The sequence below is a fragment of the Gobius niger genome, assembly GCF_951799975.1.
Source record: "Gobius niger genome assembly, chromosome: 18".
Taxonomy (NCBI): domain Eukaryota; kingdom Metazoa; phylum Chordata; class Actinopteri; order Gobiiformes; family Gobiidae; genus Gobius; species Gobius niger.
The window spans coordinates 23,424,172-23,442,061 of NC_136869.1; the positions used below are offsets into that span (position 1 = coordinate 23,424,172).

The 17,890-nt window shown below is 45.1% G+C and overlaps 1 protein-coding gene across 2 annotated transcripts in view; it reads left to right on the forward strand.

The window, feature by feature from the left end:
• The window catches only part of gli3 (GLI family zinc finger 3), a 132,121-nt gene that overhangs the window by 12,311 nt on the left and 101,920 nt on the right, over window positions 1-17,890 (forward strand). For both annotated transcript variants that reach the window (XM_079575900.1, XM_079575901.1), the window contains exon 2: window positions 14,214-14,447. In XM_079575900.1, the coding sequence (XP_079432026.1) occupies window positions 14,214-14,447 (234 nt within the window). The remainder of the gene's footprint in view (window positions 1-14,213; window positions 14,448-17,890) is intronic.

The following is a 17,890-nucleotide window of genomic DNA, read 5'->3' on the forward strand; positions in this document are numbered from 1 at the left end:
AAGGGGATGAAGGGGGGGGGGGGGGCGGTGGGGATACAGGAGATTCAGGAGGAAAGACATGGGAACTGGGAAGATGAGGGATGGGGAAAGAAAGGAGTGAGTAGCCGCGCAGGAGATACTCATGCTCGCCTTACACTGAGTGGAGTAGTTTAGAAAGAAGTCAAATTTTCTCTAAATAAGTACAGTATATTTGTTCTTGATTTGAGTAGGTAAGTAAAGCAGAATCTTGCAGTACACACACTCACAAGAACGTATCCACCTGGATTTAACAAATTGTTCTAATCTGGGGTTGCTGCAGTTGGTAAAGTTTAGGTTCAGCAACACTATGAGCCCAAAGGATTAGATCAGCTGACGACCTGAACATCCTGAATGACCATGTTTTTCTGCCTGGACATTGTGAAAGAGTGGCTCAGGTCATCACAGCGTCCAGATCTTAACAGTCAGGTCTCAATTTAGACTCAGACAACTCAGAATAAGAAAAGACCACTTATCTCTGTCTGAAACAAGAGTGCACAGGAACATTAAAGGGGACATGTCTTTCAAAATCAATGTTTTTGGCCAATTTACCCATGTCAAAACATTGTTCCCTCATCCCAAACATACCTGGAGTCGTATTTGGCGTTTTTCATGCAGGTTTGTGTCATCCTTTATACTTTGGACCTCACTTCTTCCACTGCAGAAGTGCTTTGCTTTATATTTCCTGGGTTTGGAACGTAGCAGCTAGAACCCGAAGGTAATCCTTGTTTGTTAGCATGCCGTTAGCTAAAATATGGACTGGTATTTTGTTTGAAGAGATAGCGGCTTGAGGTAATGGGGGCGCGGGGTCATCACCGAGCATCTGTAATGTATTCAAAGGATTAAGACGACACAGACCCCTGACCTCCCCTCATCCTGTCGGTGTGTGTAATCTGAGCACAGCACCGCCAACTCCATTATCCAACGTAAAGAAATTCAGACGGGGCAGATGAGGTTATGCAAACAAGAGAGCGCGCTGGAGAGGAGCATTCTACAAAGCAGACTCCGTTATTTATTCCATTAAAGCGAACAGCAGCGCACGATCGGAGCTGCTCTCTCGGCGTGGAATGCGGGATTAATGGCAGAGAGATTACGGGCCGGGCTTTGGAGTGACAGAGGAGGTCATACATAAAGAAGGCTCTTTACGCAGAGGGCGAGAGGACGACAGGTGAGGCCCCGTGCTGAAAAGGGGAGAAGGTTTCGAGACGGGAGCAAGTTGGATGTTGCGTTAGAAGCTACTCTTACTGGATTAAAAAAAAGGTATAGATCAACCTTGCCCTATTGAGGAGAAGTGCAAGTTTTTTTACACACAGTATGCAGGTGTTTAGGGCTTCATTTTGAAAGTAACTGAGCTTCTAATCAGGACTTGAGTTGGTGGTAGTTGCTGGGATTTTGGTGAGAGCGTCTGAATCAGAGAGGATCCCTTTAGGTTTATTGCTTGCACCATGGAATTCGGCAACCCAAAAGGTGGAGCTCATTCATACATTTCTAGGGACTCAGATCGGTAATGTGCTTTCAATATTGCAAAGAGCCTTCCCTTCAAATGAGGGCTGTACAATAAGACTGTAAAGTAACATGTGCAATAACCCCCCTTGTAAACCATGTGCAATAATCTATGGACAGTATCAGCTGCACTTTATTCCCTGTACCAGCATCACTTATTGACAACCTGCACTAGGACTGTAACTTTACACCCTGATATTCTACTTATATAACCTGTTCTAAATTTTTATCCTATTTTTATTTATTTCTGCCCCCTAAGATTTTTGCTTTACTTATTGTACATAAGATACCTCGTTTTCATACTATTTAACTGGTTGCACATCTTCCTGTCTGTTTTGGCACACTCTGAGTGATCTTATTGAATGCCGAATGTAACAAGTGGATTTCTCCATTGTGAGATCAATAAAGGATTGTCCTATCTTATCTTATCTTATCTTATCTTATCTTATCTTATCTTAAAACTGACCGCAATCAAATCGAAAGCATCGCCATTCTCCCACCTTTGTCTTGGAAGACACGCCGTGACCCGAACACTGAGATTTACGCCAATTTTTGTTGAGTAAACATCAAGATATTATAATGTAATATTTTGTAATGTGAAATCATGATCAAAGTAGTGTTAAGAACCACTGGTCTAGTGTCATTTCATTATTGCAATAGTATAGCCTTCTATGCTCATAGACTTGTTTCAGCATGTAAACTGTGATCGGATTTCAAAACCTAATGGGCAAATCTAAACGCAACACATGTCAGTAAAGTTGCGATTGAATTGGTTTTGGTCTTTCATTAAACTCAAGATGTTGAAGCGGTGAAATGTAGCGACTCGGTGCATACAGTGAGCTACATTGAAGGCCTGGAAGTACAATAGAGCTTATAGAGGTTATTTAGAAGTTCCGTAATGTTGACGACAGATTTTGTATTATTTCTATAAAACTAATCCGCGTCCTGGAAATCCGCCAAATTCCACTCACTCAGCACTTCTCACGCAGGAAAAGGCCAGACCACCTGCGGCTAAGACTCAATTAGCTCCTCTTGGGTATTTCGCGCGCCGATGACGACGACTGCCTATAGCGTCCGATCATTCAACTTTTCCTGGCGGACCACTTGAGAGCCACTTATCTAATCACACGACATGTCTGCCGCTCTCTCTTCGCCCCCCTGTCATCCCTCTGCACAGCCTGCAGCCCTGTTCCAAACAGACAGCGCTCAGGTCTGTTTGGCCAACACGGAGGCTCCTGTAATCTGGAGGGCTTTCCTCGCAGAGCCGCGGCCGCCGTAATGAGGGGGTCTGCGTTTCACCTGCACATTTGGAGAGAAAGCGAGGGCCTGGATTACTGCGGGTTCACGAAGTCGACACTCACAGTCACAGCCAGCGTGTAAGGGGTTTGAGACACAATGTAAGCTATTGTTGTTTGCCAAAGTTGTATTGCGTGCTTCAATAATTGTAGGCTTCGTAACCCAGTCAAATAGAAACTGTTTTATTCTTGGAGAAAGTTGGTAGGTGTCCTGTAATGTATGTTCATGAGTGCCAGATGTTGCTAAACTATATTTAAGACCTGAAACAGATGTGATTACTTTGCCTTTTAAGATTGAGACACAGTGGGTTGGGAAAGTGTTCATCCATCCTGTTATTATGGTACAGACATGTTTTACTGAAAGCCTAGGCTTCATCGTGGATCATGACTGTAGAATTTACCTTCGAATAAAACTTCTTCAAAGTTTTAGACAAGTGGAAAGTTATGTCTTACTGTTGGGTAAACTGTGTAGATCATTTACTAATTGAACGGAAATTGATTGTATAATTAATCAGACTGCTAAAAAGTAAGATAAAGCAACTTTCTAAAGCTACTCTAAACTTCAATGTACTTAAAGCAGTACTAAGTAACGTGTTTACCTTAATAAATCCTTCCCGTAGTCCCTGTGGGGGTATTACAAGTGTTTATGGGATGATTGGAGGGTCTTTCATCTCCCCCTGGTGTCTCTGGCTAGAAAACCATGTTTGCAACTTGACTGCCACCGGTGCGGAGAAAGCAATACGCACTAATGTAATCACGAAGAAGAAGCTAACATGCTAACGGGCAAAGCTAACTGCGGGCTAACGTCACTTTAAACAGTATTTACAGCCAGGTTTGAGTGAAAAAAAATATTTTCATTGTATAATTGGATGCACAGTAACCCTCTCTCCCTTCGCCTTTCCTGTCAGCGTAGTATTTACTCTCCAAGACAATTAATAAGTAAAAAAAATCGTAACTTGCTACGACACCTGCAGTTGCGCTTATGGCCTCTAGGGGTAAGAGTTACTTAGTACTGCTTTAAGACCAGTGATGGTTGATTTCATTATTTGAGTAAAAGTACAGATACTCGTCCAATTACAGCAAAAGTTGTTCAGTCAAATATTTATGTACTTGAACTATTGTCTGTAGATAATACGTAATAACTTTGCGTCTTTAAAAAGAGTAAAATTGCACCTTTTTTCATCACCCTCTGCAGAAACACGACGGGTACAAACCTTCCCTGTTTGTGAGTCGATGACATTGGACAGTACATCTGCGCATCGCCACCTACTGTTCTGGAGTGTGCACTTTTTTTCCTTCTGAGCCTTTATAAAAATGTAGTAGCAAATATCATGTCTGTCTTTCGAATGTTGCAGATTCCCTGGGGTATGTGGGCGCACAGTGAAATAGGAAATCACGTGCGTGGTTATTTTACGGCGTTTGGCATGTAGTTTGGAATTCCGACTGTCACGGCTCGCGTTAAAGAGGCCTCATGTCTGATTGCGATGGGTCAGAGCTGTAAGCATTTACCAGCTGCAGCTTCAAAGGGCCGGCCGCGCTGTTCGTTTAACCCAGATCCGTCACAGCGCCTGTAATGTAGACATTCAAACACAGCGGCCCGGGGTTCACGGGACTCAAGGACGGTTATGGATACGAATTAGCTTTTACTTGCAACGGGGCATGTCAAGAGGCCTCTGTTGAAAATTGCAGAGCCCCTTTTTAAGTAACATAACCAATTTGAATAACTCCATTCTGTCATGCATATTTGTGGCTTGTTTGTGGGCACTTCAGCTACCTTTATAACTGCCAACACATATTTGTTTGGTCAGAGCACCAGGGCGGACTGCAGGGAAACGAAACATGGTGAAAACAATGTGCTGGCCTCTGTTTAAAGCCAGTGGCATGTTGACAAATCAACAAAAAGGCTTTCTAGTTTTTACAGAAACTAAATTAGTGAATTAGTGTCCATTCCAAGCAATGCAAGTCACCCAGAGATGCATTGATTGTTTCTGCAAAATCTGCAAACAACATGTAAATAGTGTGATATGTAAATCTAAAGCAAAGCAAGCAGCTCTTCGAGTCGATCACCTGCTTTGACTGATATAAAATCTTTGAATCAGTGTTGCACTCTACAAGATTTCCTAACAATATGTGTAAGCTCTCAGTCATCCAAGGGTGTTCCATTGTACTAGAGGTCTTTAAAGTCTTCTGAATTGTTTGAGTTGAGGACATGTAGCCTTCCTTCTTTCTTTGAGGCTTCTTTTTGCTCATCTGAGAAGACGAGCTAAACTTTGAAAAGCTCTTTCCGATCTCCCCCCCCCCCCCCCCAACTATGATGTGGTTTTCTCCAGGTGAAAGCAGGTAGAACGTTCTGAAACGGTCGTGTTCGTCACACGCGGCAGCCTCACCACCGGCGCGATGTAGCCAAAGACTGGGAGAGCCCGCCTCTGACTTTGGCATTCACCAGTCATTGATAAAGTGCTTAGCGGCAGGGAAATTAATGAATCCGGCCCGACTGGAGAGGGGCTGGGGGGGGGGGGGGAGGAGGGATGTGAAGGAGGGCTGTCGGAGGGTAATCCTGTTCCAGCTAAACGGCTGATCCCTCTCATTCCTCAGATATCAAATGTCAAACGTTAAATTAGCCTGCTAGCCACAGATAGGAGTTAACATGCTTTTAAATGGAGCGCTGGACCATGATTGCTTCCACCCGGTGAGATTATTGTAGGCAGGTATCTTTGAGGAGCCTAATTATACGGCTTTGGCTAAATGGTGGTTGACTCTTCTTGTGACGTCCAATGTGTCTGAGCCAGGGCTTGAAATGACCATTGACCAAACATCCAAATGCAGCCCGACTTGATCTCTGCTTCCTTGTCCACTCATTTTGTTATTGACTGATTGTTACTGATAGTTTGTCCAGAAATGTATATGTTATACCTGGAGTTCACCATAATTCTTAGGGCGAGTTTGCTTGACTTGTTTTCCAAGTCAAAAGGTGTCAATGTCAAGTCCTGACCCAAGCTATCCAAGTGTTGTTTTTACGTGTCAATCTTTACTCCGTCCCAATTCCGAAAGTTTGTCCAACTGTTGTCAGGTGGGAAAGAACAACATTACTGCAGTATCCTTTATATTTCGTCCAAACTGTTGGCTCTGTGCTTCCTCGCTCTGGCCGCATGTTCATTTCTCTTGGCGACCTCTTTCTAATCTAAGTGCCGCAGACTTGGTCGGGATCACTGCGCAGTGTCAACAGTGGGATTCCAGCGCTGAGGCCCAGCTGAAATCTGGCCTGTTCTGTACTGGCGGGCAGTGTGCCTACATCCGCCCCAAAAAGAGCCCGCTATCCCGACCGGTTCTAATTGTGCTCTAGCGTGCAATCACGGTATATTGTTAGGAAAGGTCAGCCCAAATAACTAACAGGTTATGGCTGATCATAGTTGGCATGTAAAGTCATGTGTATTCAGTCTGTAAGCCATTCAGTGTGCTAAATGGCATTTTCCTCTCTTTGAAGGATTGATCAAATGCAGTCTTGAGTCTTGAGTCTTCAAAGAATGCAGGCCAAGGTGCCCTTTGAGTAAAAGACCCCAAAAGCATAACTATCCACGGTCAAATGCATCAGTGCGTATTTCAGAGCCAGCGCTTTGAGCTCACTCTGTGCTCGTAGCTCATTCCCCCTCACAATGTGGCCTGATGAAGGGTAGCGGGGTTTCCAGCGCTCTACGGTGGGCCTGTACCCCTAATGGGTGAATAAGAGGGGGCAGGCGGGGGCTCGGCATGACACAACCCTGCTGTGAGGCTGATTTGAGGTGAGCGCGGGGAAGAAGGCAGGAGCCATGCAAGGCTTTGATTTGCCCCTCCCCAGCCCCGGGGCTTGGGAGGCTGGGACTTGCGAGATGCCGGGCTCAGGGTGCATCCCGGTGGACCCCCGGCGGCAGTGAGAAGGAGCTGGGACTGAGGCGCTGAGCCGAGGGGCTGAGCCGTGGGCTGCTAACAGGCAAATTGAGATGTGGGAGTCGTCGAATTAGCTGGGATGATTATTGAAGAGGGCATTCGGCGGCACGTTGTGGGAAATCAATGCCTGACAAAAGGCATCCAACCAGGAGAGAGCATCCTGACCTGCCATTGCTTCCCTCTGCAATTTAGCCAAACATCAATCATTAAGTGATTTTCAACATGATTTAGCCTAGCCTATACAAAGTCGTCAATGCTGAACTTGATCAAAGTTTGGAGTGGACTGGAAACTGCTCAGTGGGATCAGTTATTGTTTGTTTCCCAAATCAAAGAACCAACTCATGCCTTTTCTACTTTTGCACGTCATTTTGCAGTATTTTCCCAAATATACAGTGTCTTGCTTTCAATCTTTATTGCAATGGCAACGGTCACCATTTCTCATTACTTTGGAATCCATATACTCTTGTTCTGTTGCTCACAAAAAAATCCATATACTCAAAATCTGAGCAAATCGTTCAAACCATTATCCGACTGTACCAACATGTTATTTCTTCTTCTTCTTCTGTGGAACACTTTCATTGAGACCCTCTAACCTCCATGCACAACACAACCTGTGCTCCGCAAAAACTCCCAGCTCCTTGTGTCATCAAGCTCCAGCCAGCCAAGACGTTTATCGGTAAAAGAAAAGAAGAAGAAAGTACCTCACACAATTGGGCTAATCTCCCGTTCTCTTGTTGTGTTTGGTTCGGGTAGACTTCGAGCGGTCTCTTCTTTCAGCCCCTGCGCTAATCGTGAATGATTTGCCTGCGACTATTGCGCCAATGCCAGGGCCAGTGAATCAGGTAAGCCTAAGCCGCTTGGAGAGGTGCTCTTATTAAACCTTAGCCAGCTGCTGGAATTTTTCATCCCCTGCTCATTGTTAATTGGGGAGACTCGAGTCTTTCCCGGGAGTTGATTTGCAAGAGAAAGGGAGGTGGGGTGGCTGGGGGGGAAAGAGGGAGCAAGAGATTATTGCACAGGAGGAGTGAGGCGCTTTGAAGAAATGTTGACGGTACATCCCTCTGCTGCTCCTCGCTTAGGCCAAAAACCCGTTTGCGCCACCCGTTTCTTTGGCGAGTTCGAAGGTGGAATCTTTAGCTTTGAGGAACACAGCAACAACACGCACCTCTCGTGTTTGCAGGCCTTTCGCCGATTCACAATGGGCAACTGGTTCTTTTGGAGAGTCCCGAGACCCCGGGTGGGGGCGGGCGAATCAGTGTTTTCGAAGTCAAGGACACATCCAACAATCCCATCTCTTTTCTGATCCCCAACAACTACCTTCAAAAGACAAACCGCGCTTTTGTTTCGCCTGTCTTCGCCGTTGAATTGGCCGGGGCCTCTCTTAACTTTAGCCCCTCTTGTCTTGTCTCGGGCGCCCGTAAGGAATTGGCCCTACTCCATCTCTCATTATCTCCTTTTGAATTTCATTTTGTCACTGCATCCGCACCCTTCTTCTTTTTTTTTTCGTTCACGGCGCTCTATTAAAGGCCATGCTCTGAGTTTTCTCTGAAGGTATTCGAAGCAGTTTTACAATAGGGGGGGAAAAAGCAGGAGGAGAGGGGGGAGAAAAGTGGGCTTTAGCATTTAATGAGGGGCTTGCTGGGGGTGAAAGGAGGATGGAGAAGCGAGTGTGGGTTGGGGCAGAGGAGAGAGCCGGGGTAAAGGAAGAATGCAAGGATGGGAGCAGCAGGTACCATTATAGTGGCAGAGAAAGCTCCTGAAATACTAGAGCGCTCTGATCAGGACGGCAGTGAGCACAATTACCTTCTTTTCAAATCCTTCAGTGACACTGCAGGAGGAAGGAGGACTTTGAAAGTTGAAAGGCAGGAGCTCGCTTTCAACCTCAAACGCGAGCAGGAAAGGGCTCTGAAATTTGTTCAGTGCTCCCCATCCACCATTAGGTTGTTTCTTCCTCTCGCCTCCAGGCATTTAAGCGCTTTTTGAAAAGATGTTAAGAAATTCAATCACCATAGAGAGAGTAAGGGAGAGAGGGAGCAGGATAGGGCTTTTTTCTCCTTTTTTTTTTTTTTTTTTTTGAGAGAGGCCTGCTTTCCTCTGGTCCACAGAGAACTGGCCGGCCGCTTTTGTGTCGGGCTGAATAGAACAGCGAACTGGTAGAGGACTAGATGCAACAACCATGGGAAAAGAGGGGGTGAAATAAAAGGGGAATGAAAAATGCGGCGGGTGCAAATGGGAGCCGGCCTGTCGGGGAGATGGTCAGACGCGGAAAAGGTGTTGCACTGTCCGACTTTTAAAAGTTGGATGTGTTTACTTCCCCCTCTGTCTTCATTACATACTTTTGACAGATACCTGACAGTTACACGCAAAAGTTCACTTTCCAGGACTTTTTTTTTGTTTTTGCCACTTTGAACCTGTCTCCCAAAGTAAATTAAGCAACAAGGGGCAACATGAAGTGCAGAATGTGCAACCAGATCAATAGAACTGCATCCACCTGACCTGAAATATTGTATAATATTAGCAGAACTTGTGTTTTTGAACAAGTTATTTGAGCTTACACATTTGTTATTCAGTTCTTTTAGTACTTGCATTTTACAAACCTCATGGACTCAGGACTCTGAGGTGGGTTTCCTTTGTCCAAAACTGGTAATCTTGTGCTACAAACTGGATTGTCATGAGATTAGAGTTTTTAGTCTCACAAAACTCCATCTTGAAAAGCCCGAGCTGATACGTTCGGGCTCAAATCCACTTGTGGTTCGGACCAATCACACGGCAGTGTAGCCGTGAGTGGGCGCTGGGTTTTGCATTTGGCAAAAACATGCATTTTCATCAATAATTATTAACTACACAGCTATGATGGAAAAAGGCTAGACTTACAAATAACATTTTGAAACTTGGATATGATTGGCTAAAACAAGGAGTAAATATTACAATAAAATGTTTAAGATGGTGCACTTCCATATTGAAATGGTTTCCCTGCTTGTGACAATACCAGTCAGAACTGAGTACGGTAATGAACTTGTGGCTTGTTATAAGAACTGGGTAAGGCTTTATAATAATTACACCTTATTTAGCCTTAATAAATGATAAGTTAACACTTAATTCATCATGAACAATTGACATATGTCACTGCATGTAATGAGTCATACATTAGTTTAACATTTTAAGTTGAATTACAGAAATAAATTAACTTTTGAACGATATTCTAATTTTCTGAGGTTCACCTGTATACATACAGTATAAACTTAAAGATGCAATATGCAACTTTTTATGTGGAAAAATAAGTTGATATGAGTGCGTATTTGACCTTTCGGTGACCCAGCGGCTGTATGGGTGGTGACGAGCCTGGTGCCTTTGCTTTCCATGGAGGCCTCTTGGACGCTCCAGGACCAATTTTTTAAGGTTTCTGAGTTGCAGAACACACCTTTAGATGTAAATGTAGTTTTGCACCTTAAAGACAAAACCTCTTTGGAATAAAGGTTACAGATGTGAGATGGAAACCTGCAGAGAGACTGAGAGCGTCTGAGAGGACCTGACCCCTTCACTGGTGTTTCTTTAACCATTTAGGGTTGTATGGCCCTCTAATAAAGCCCCTAATGTGTGAGATTGTCCCGTGATGAACCCCCCTGTGGTCACTGGTGGGGGACAGCGCGGCCCTGACACCGCGGTGATTGAACTATTAGTCGCTTGACCTCCCTTTGAGGTAAGGCATGTGGGAGTCTCAGAGAAAAACACGAAGAGATGAAGATAGTTCAAGATGGGGTTGGACGGTTGGGGGAATAAAATGGAGATTAGATTTGCCATTTATGTTTTAAAGTCGAGAGCCAGTTTAAAGTGCACATTATAAACACGGCCCGGAGCATTTGAGAAGGGTCAAAGTACGAACTGCTACACTAATACAAGAATCCCATGTGTTTCAGAACATGTAGAGGGCTAAGGTTAGCAGGTTTTATATTGGCATAACGCAAGGTTAAAAAGCATTAAATGTCAGAGTGAATAGTGCTGAAACATAAGGCCTTACATGACATAAGTATTAAATTGGATTTGAACAATCCTTTGGAAAGTGGCATAGCTTCACTTTTGTCACCACATTTATCAGAAGTCGTTTTATGTTCATGAACACACTGGAGGCCCATGCATGCAAAAGCACCACATCGGATTGTAATTTCTATCCGTTTTCCCACACTCTCACTCAACCTGGCCTTTTGTACATATTTTAAAGTGGTATAGGGGAAACCTACGCAGACACAGACCGGCCTTGAGGTCAAACCCAGGACCTTATTGCTATGAAGCCTGAGCGCTAACCACTGTGCCACCGTGCTGCGCTCTGTAGACCATAAACACAAGAAATAAGCTCCAAAACACATAATTTTCTGGTTTTGCTGAAAGTTTCTCCAAAATGTCTCAGTCCTTTTTTGGAAAGTTTATGTTGTGTCCAATTTGACACTTACATTTCCAAATGGTTTGTTCTGGAATGGAAACAAATCTTTAGAAATGATGAACTCAATGACTTTTTCTTTTGTTTGTTACACGAAAAATATGTTGAGGCACTAAAATGGCATTAAAAAGATTTATGTTTAACTTGCTGTTATATAAACCATGTAATAAGACCCTACAGACACAGGAAACTTACAGTGTGTAGTTCCTCTCATCCAAAACAGTAATGATAGTTGTTTTTGACAAATGCTTGTTGCGACCGTTCTGAATTGGATCTGATTTTTCTTGTAGCCCTAAAGTTCAAGGGAGAGAAAAGGCAAAATAAGACATTAAATCAAATCTTGTGGTAAAACAAAGTAGGACTTTTAATCTCTTGGGTAGTTTTTGGAGTCTAGCGATGAGTTTATTTATAAAACATCAAATACATGTATGAACAAGATGAGAAAAGCGCTCATAAATAAGTAGATTCATGAGTTTCTACTTCTTCCAAACGCAGCACTAGCTTTACACCAAACCAGCCTGCTTATACACGGCTATCCCACGCTGGTTTACAGTCAGAGCGCGTTTCCATCCATGTCAGGAAAGCCATTCCCCCCCAAAAAAATCCCTTTATGTTAATATTGAGCTTTGCGCACGCAGACCTATTAATCCAGCCTTAAACCGTATAAGTGGCATTATTCCCTTAATAAGATCACGGGCTGTGCAGTATGGGATTAAATACTTATATCATAACCGGAGCTGTCATTTTTTTTTTCTTCCCGCGGATGGGGCGCTTCCGCGGTTGTCAGTTCCGCATTAGAGAAACCTGTGAATCGGGTGCCAGGGCTGCGCCGGGATCGGAGGCTACAGGCTAAAGGCAATGGATGGTAAAGGTAATGGATGTGGGAGCGAGAGGAGAGTGAATGTGTCGGGTCTCATGCTCCCGCAGCAGCTCTTTCACTTTGCCGCACTTTAGTCTGGAGTGGCGCAGCACTACACTACAGCGGGCACTTCACACGCAGCACTTAAGCGTGTTGGAGAACCGGAGCCCTCCCTTTTCTTGGTGAGTTGTAGTGCCGGACTAATTAGACTGTCAGGTTTCATGAGCCAGATATTCTGAAATCGCAGTATTGTCTAGGGCCGGGTACCATTAAGTGCACTGCAAAAGGTATTTAACTAGATCAGTATAAACATCTCAATTTGAGCACAATAATCCAAATTTGAGTTGTTTTGACGAGTTAAGAAGTTCTTGGGCATTTGTCCTGGATTATTTCACTTGTTCTGAGATGTTTCTGACTCGTTTCGATACATTTCGTCTTTATTTCAGGTAATTTTATTTACCAATGGGGTAAGAAAATTGGTCTTATCTCATTGGCAATTTTATTTTCTTATTTCAAGCGAGATTTACCCTAGAACTGGTCTGAAATGTCCTCAAACAAGCAAAGTAAACTTGGTCCGATCAGGAAAAGTGTCTAAATGAGTGAAAACCGCTCAAAACAAAGATACATTTCCTCAATTCAAGTCATTTAAGCCAATGCTTGATATTTACTTTTTGCAGTGTGATACTAGGATTGGAAATATAGTTTCCCCAAATTTTTGTCTTATTTTTGGCCACATTTTTCTCGTTTTCCTTCATTTTTGCCCATTTTTTTTTTACTAATGTTTTCTCTATTTCCCCCCATTTTCCCAATTTTTCCTTATTTTTGCCACAATTTCTCCCAATTTCCCCCTATTTTTCCTGACATTGGAGATGAACCTGATATTGTACATCTGCAGATCTCCCACACGTTATTGTTCTGTTTTCTGGCTCCAGATGACAAATATTTCAAGTATCATTCAGGTATTGGTATCAAAAACTAAGTACTGTTTTCCATTAAGATGACAGTTTACCTCGACTGACTCTGCACACCGTTTACTTCATTAGGACTCTGACTTTGTTAACAAAATACGTGATTTGTTGTCAAAACTTTGCACACAGAGCAGAAGTAAGACGCCGCAGCAAAACACAAAGCACAGTTCAATCGATGTGTTCTTTATGAAGCTGCAAACACAGAAACTTCCACTACTCCCTCACTTTCTGATGTTGTCACACAAGATCTCTAATTTAGACCTCCACTGCGGCATGCTGGGTAAAAGGACTAAACGTGGTGTCGAGTTCAAGGGCTAAGCTCCTGACCTGTGACTCCCGACCCCCGACCCTTCACCTGACGCATATCCAAGTCCAAACAGCCTGGTGGCATTGTGGACGTTTTTCAGTTCTAACTTACCACGTGGACAAAGGCTGCGTGCAATGGGATATGTTAAGTGCCACAGGTTCGGGGCAGATGACTTTCTCCAGATGATTTGGAAATGTGGCGTGAAGATCGCGAGTTTACGTGAGAAGCTGGGTACAACAGCTTTAAGTCTTGGTAGGGGGAGTGCACCAGTGAGCGCTGCTTCATGGCAATTCATTTTAAGAACTTGGAAAAATGTACAGAGAGGTATGTTTTGATTGTGTGATGTATATATGCACGTCGGGCTGTTTGTCTTTTCACAGCGTCTGCCTCCGAAGCAAACTCCCATATACGGTTCACTGGACACTGGAAAAACGTCCAGTAGTGCGCAGTGGATTACAGCTGGACAAATTTAAACTCCCTTTTCCTCGAGACAAAGTGTCCGACTTTGTGCTGGATTCCGAGCGGCTTTACATCAAAACATCTTGACTCTTTTTTACGTCATATGTTTGTCATGATGGTCTAAATTCAGCTGCAGTTTTGGCTGAAATTATTCAAAAGTTGCTCGTTTTATCCATGTTATTGGAATATCTGTCTTTTCCGTTTGATGAAATGTTTGCAAATCCTTTGAAAACAATGCATTTGCGACACTAAAAGTATAGTATTTGGGCGTTCAGTGCTTTTTAATGATATTTAAGACCTTCATTTTAGCACAATCCATTTCTGTGATTTTTAATACAGCACATACACCGACTTGAACAACCCTTCACTCGTGATTGGATTGCGACTTATTCCCCTGTCCTGTTTCACAGTCCTGAGTTTCCCCCTTTTTTTCCCCTTCTTTCTCCAGAGGATGAGAGCTCGGGCCCACCGTACCACCGCGAGAGGAGGAACGCCATCAGCTCCGAGACGCCCGCCGACAGGAGCGTGAGCGAGGAGCCCTCCACCTCCACGGAGGAGCGGCCCTCCCAGCTGAAGAAGGAGCTGCACAGCGCCCTGCCCCACCTGCCCGACCATGCCCTGCCGTACCGGGGCACGCTGTTCGCCATGGACCCCCGCAATGGCTACCTGGACTCGCACTATTGTAAGTACTTCTTAAGTTCTAACTTGAAGCATATCAAAAGAGTATCGTCTTTAGAAATCCATCAAGCTGCAAGTTTTGTGTCTGCTAGTCCGAAATGATGGTAAGGCCAGCGAAGTGTCTAATGTGCTGCAAATGTAAAGCCGCGCTGTGCAATATTCCAGGTTGTACTGCTTTGTCTTTGGAGCAATTCAACTCACAGTGAAGAAGCAAATCAAATCAACTGTAAAATCTATTTATTAGGCGATTATCGCAATGGATCTCAAACCTTTCACCCCAAATATCACTTCCTGAAAATATTTGACCTTTCATGTACCACCAGATCAAGAAAAAAATTCAAGAAAAAAAATTGGACTAAATCAAGTCTAAACAGGGTGTAAACCGTGTCTAAACCAAAGCTGAACTTTAAATGCAAAAAACAATGAATAAGATGACCCACAGTTTGAGAACCACTGCTGTATTTAAAGCAGTACTAAGTAACTCTTCCCCCTAGAGGCCATAAGCGCAACTGCAGGTGTAGAAGCAAGTTACGAATTTTTAACTTATTAATGGTCTTGGAGAGTAAATACTACGCTGACAGGAAAGGCGAAGGGAGAGAGGGTTACTGTGCATCCAATTATACAATAGAAATATGTTTTTTCACTCAAACTTGGCTGTAAATACTGTTTAAAGTGACGTTAGTCCGCAGTTAGCTTTGCCCGTTAGCATGTTAGCTTCTTCTTCGTGATTCCATTAGTGTGCATTGGTGACTCCGGTCCGGTGGCAGTTAAGTTGCAAACATGGTTTTCTGGCCAGAGACACGAGGGAGAGATGAAAGACCCTCCAATCATCCCATAAACACTCGTATTACCCCCACAGGGACTACGGAAAGGATTTATTAAGGTAAACACGTTACTTAGTACTGCTTTAAGTTTGCTTTTGCCGATGATTTCATCTTCTTGAATGTTGGAATGGAAGTGAACAGACTCACTTTTCTCTCTTCAATGCTTTTTGTTTTGTTTAAAAAAAACACACACACTAAAAATCCAACCTTCAACACGTCATCTCCCTTATTCTCACGCTTCTTGTCTCCTCTCATCGACATGTACAGTACGTCGTCGTCTTTGCCATCATGGGGGTCAGTCACCCTTTGTAAACCGCAGAGACAGGCACAACTTCGTCTAGTCTGAACCGACCCCCACCAATGCCGCGATCAGAGGCCGTCGCCGCGAAACCGCAACACATTCGCCTCCCCGCAACCAAACAATCGCACAGACCCCCCCCGATTTAAACGCTCACACACTCGCCTCGTTTCGCCCAGGAAGTTTAGTATGGGGGGCGGCGGGTTGAGCGGCCGGCGCAGCTCCTTAATTCCCTCATTAGGGGCCTGTCTGAACGCGCTACTCCACTTTCTCTCATCAACGCGCAACTTCAAAGGCCCCCCGAAGCAGCGGCGAGTCGAAAACCCCCCCGCCCCCACCGCCTAACACTGCCTCTCCGTCTCTCTCTGGGACCTGCAAGGCTGCGTGAGAGAACCCGGAGAACTCACGGACGACGCTCCAGAGATCGGCCTTAACAGCGGACCCCGACTTACTGGACGCCGCGATCGGAACTGTGCAAACGGGAGACAGATGATCGCGCAGTGAGAGCCTGATTAGGGAGGTTAATTCGGCGGGCCGCTGCAGCCGACGCTTAGCCCCGCAGACAAGGATTCGATGTGATAGCTTGTTTAGTTTGGTTTAAATTGGCTCCGAATTGGGGGGGGCGGGGGTCGAAAGAGTCGGACAGGGCGATCTTAATCCAACAGCGGTAATGAAAACTCCAACGGACCCCGACCAATCTCCTAGTCTTTACTGTAACTCTATTTACCCAGGCACTTCATTAGTTACTTTGGCGCTCGGGTGCCTTGGAGTCAAAAAGGGTGCCTCTCTATAGGGGGAAAAAAAAAAGGTCACTTAAAAAAGCAAGACATCGGTGCCGCGGACATAGGACCCCGGAGGGCGAAACATTACTGCCAATTACATCCTGACCCGACTCAGCAACACCGCCACTTCTCATTTTATGTGCGCGCGAGGGGCATGTGCGAAGGAGCGCCGCGGGTTCCAAGTCATTGAAGCCCGCTGGGGGGGAGAAGGGGAAGAAGAGGAAGGGGGTCACGGCGAGGCTTAGGGTCATGTGGAAAAATCACAGGCCGGAATGGAGAGTTCAAAGGCAGCGGGAGAAGTCAAAAAGGGCCGCGGAGCTTTAAGAGGCTTTCTTTGTGCATTTGGGACTGGAGAGGCTGGAAGACTGCAATCATAGAAAGGAAGAGGAGAGGGGAGCTCACTGCGCAGCCCGGTCATGCTGGGAACGAGCCGTCGGATTTGACTTCCCGAGCGAGTGACCTCTTCTGGAAGCAAAAAATCCATGTTTCAAAGTCGCCTTCTTCTGACTTAAGTGTGTTGAAAAGCCATTTGTTTCGGCTTGGTGACAGCAAAAAGGTGGTGAAGTACAGTAACATCAGTAGTGTCTTCCTGCCCTCAGATATTGTGTTGTTAGCCCTGCTATAAAGCACTTCCCCGAGGCCTCAGGTGTTAGAACAGCGGTGTCCAGAAGCAGGGGAACCATTGTGTGTGATTGAAGCAAACCTCAGAAGAGTGGGTCAGTGGGGCGAGAGAGTCCCTCCTCTTAAACCACTTCAGATTCATTCCTCTTCCTGTCCTGTGCTTTGAACCCGGGGCTGGAGCATCTGCCCGCGGCGCTCCTCCAGGTGGAAAAGCCAGTGGCATCTGGGTCTTACAGCAGCAGTGGCTGTCCCCTCTGTGAGGGTTTTGTCACCTCTTTAATGTATCCCAGGTGTGTGCGAGTGCTTGTGTGTTTGTGATCGAGAGGGGCCCTGAGTCTTTGTGCTGCGCTTGCAGTGAGCACCACGCCGAGTGGCCGACTCCCAGTAAATCCGATTACTCTTACGCTGCTGTGTGTCAGTGCTTAATGTGGCTAAATGTGGTGGCACCTGCAGCCTCCCCACACCTGGACAGCGGTCGTTAGCGCGGCGGCAAAGCCCTGGGAGGCGTGGGAGTCCAAACAACATCCAAAAGGGGCTTTATTCTCAGGGGTCTGCGCACTCACTAAATCTGTACTATTCACCCAGACGGCTGCTCTCCCACTCGGCGTACGTCCACAGTCTAAGACTGTTTACTCTGGTCTTACACCCACTTCAGCGCAGAATACAAGAGGCACTAAGGAAACATTGCCCCCTTTGTTAGCATTAGCTAATCGTGGTGATGCCTGCGTCTTAGCCGCTTTTCTTGAGCAAACACTGGATAAGAGTCCATATCCTTCTTACCACGACACTAATACATGAGGCTTTAGAGCGGGATGAGTAGAAAGGATTGGGGGGATTAATGAGGGGGGAGTCTGTTTTAAGATTTGAATTGTGTGAAGAATGAATGGGACGTGCAGCATAAACATCTGTTTACATTGTGTCA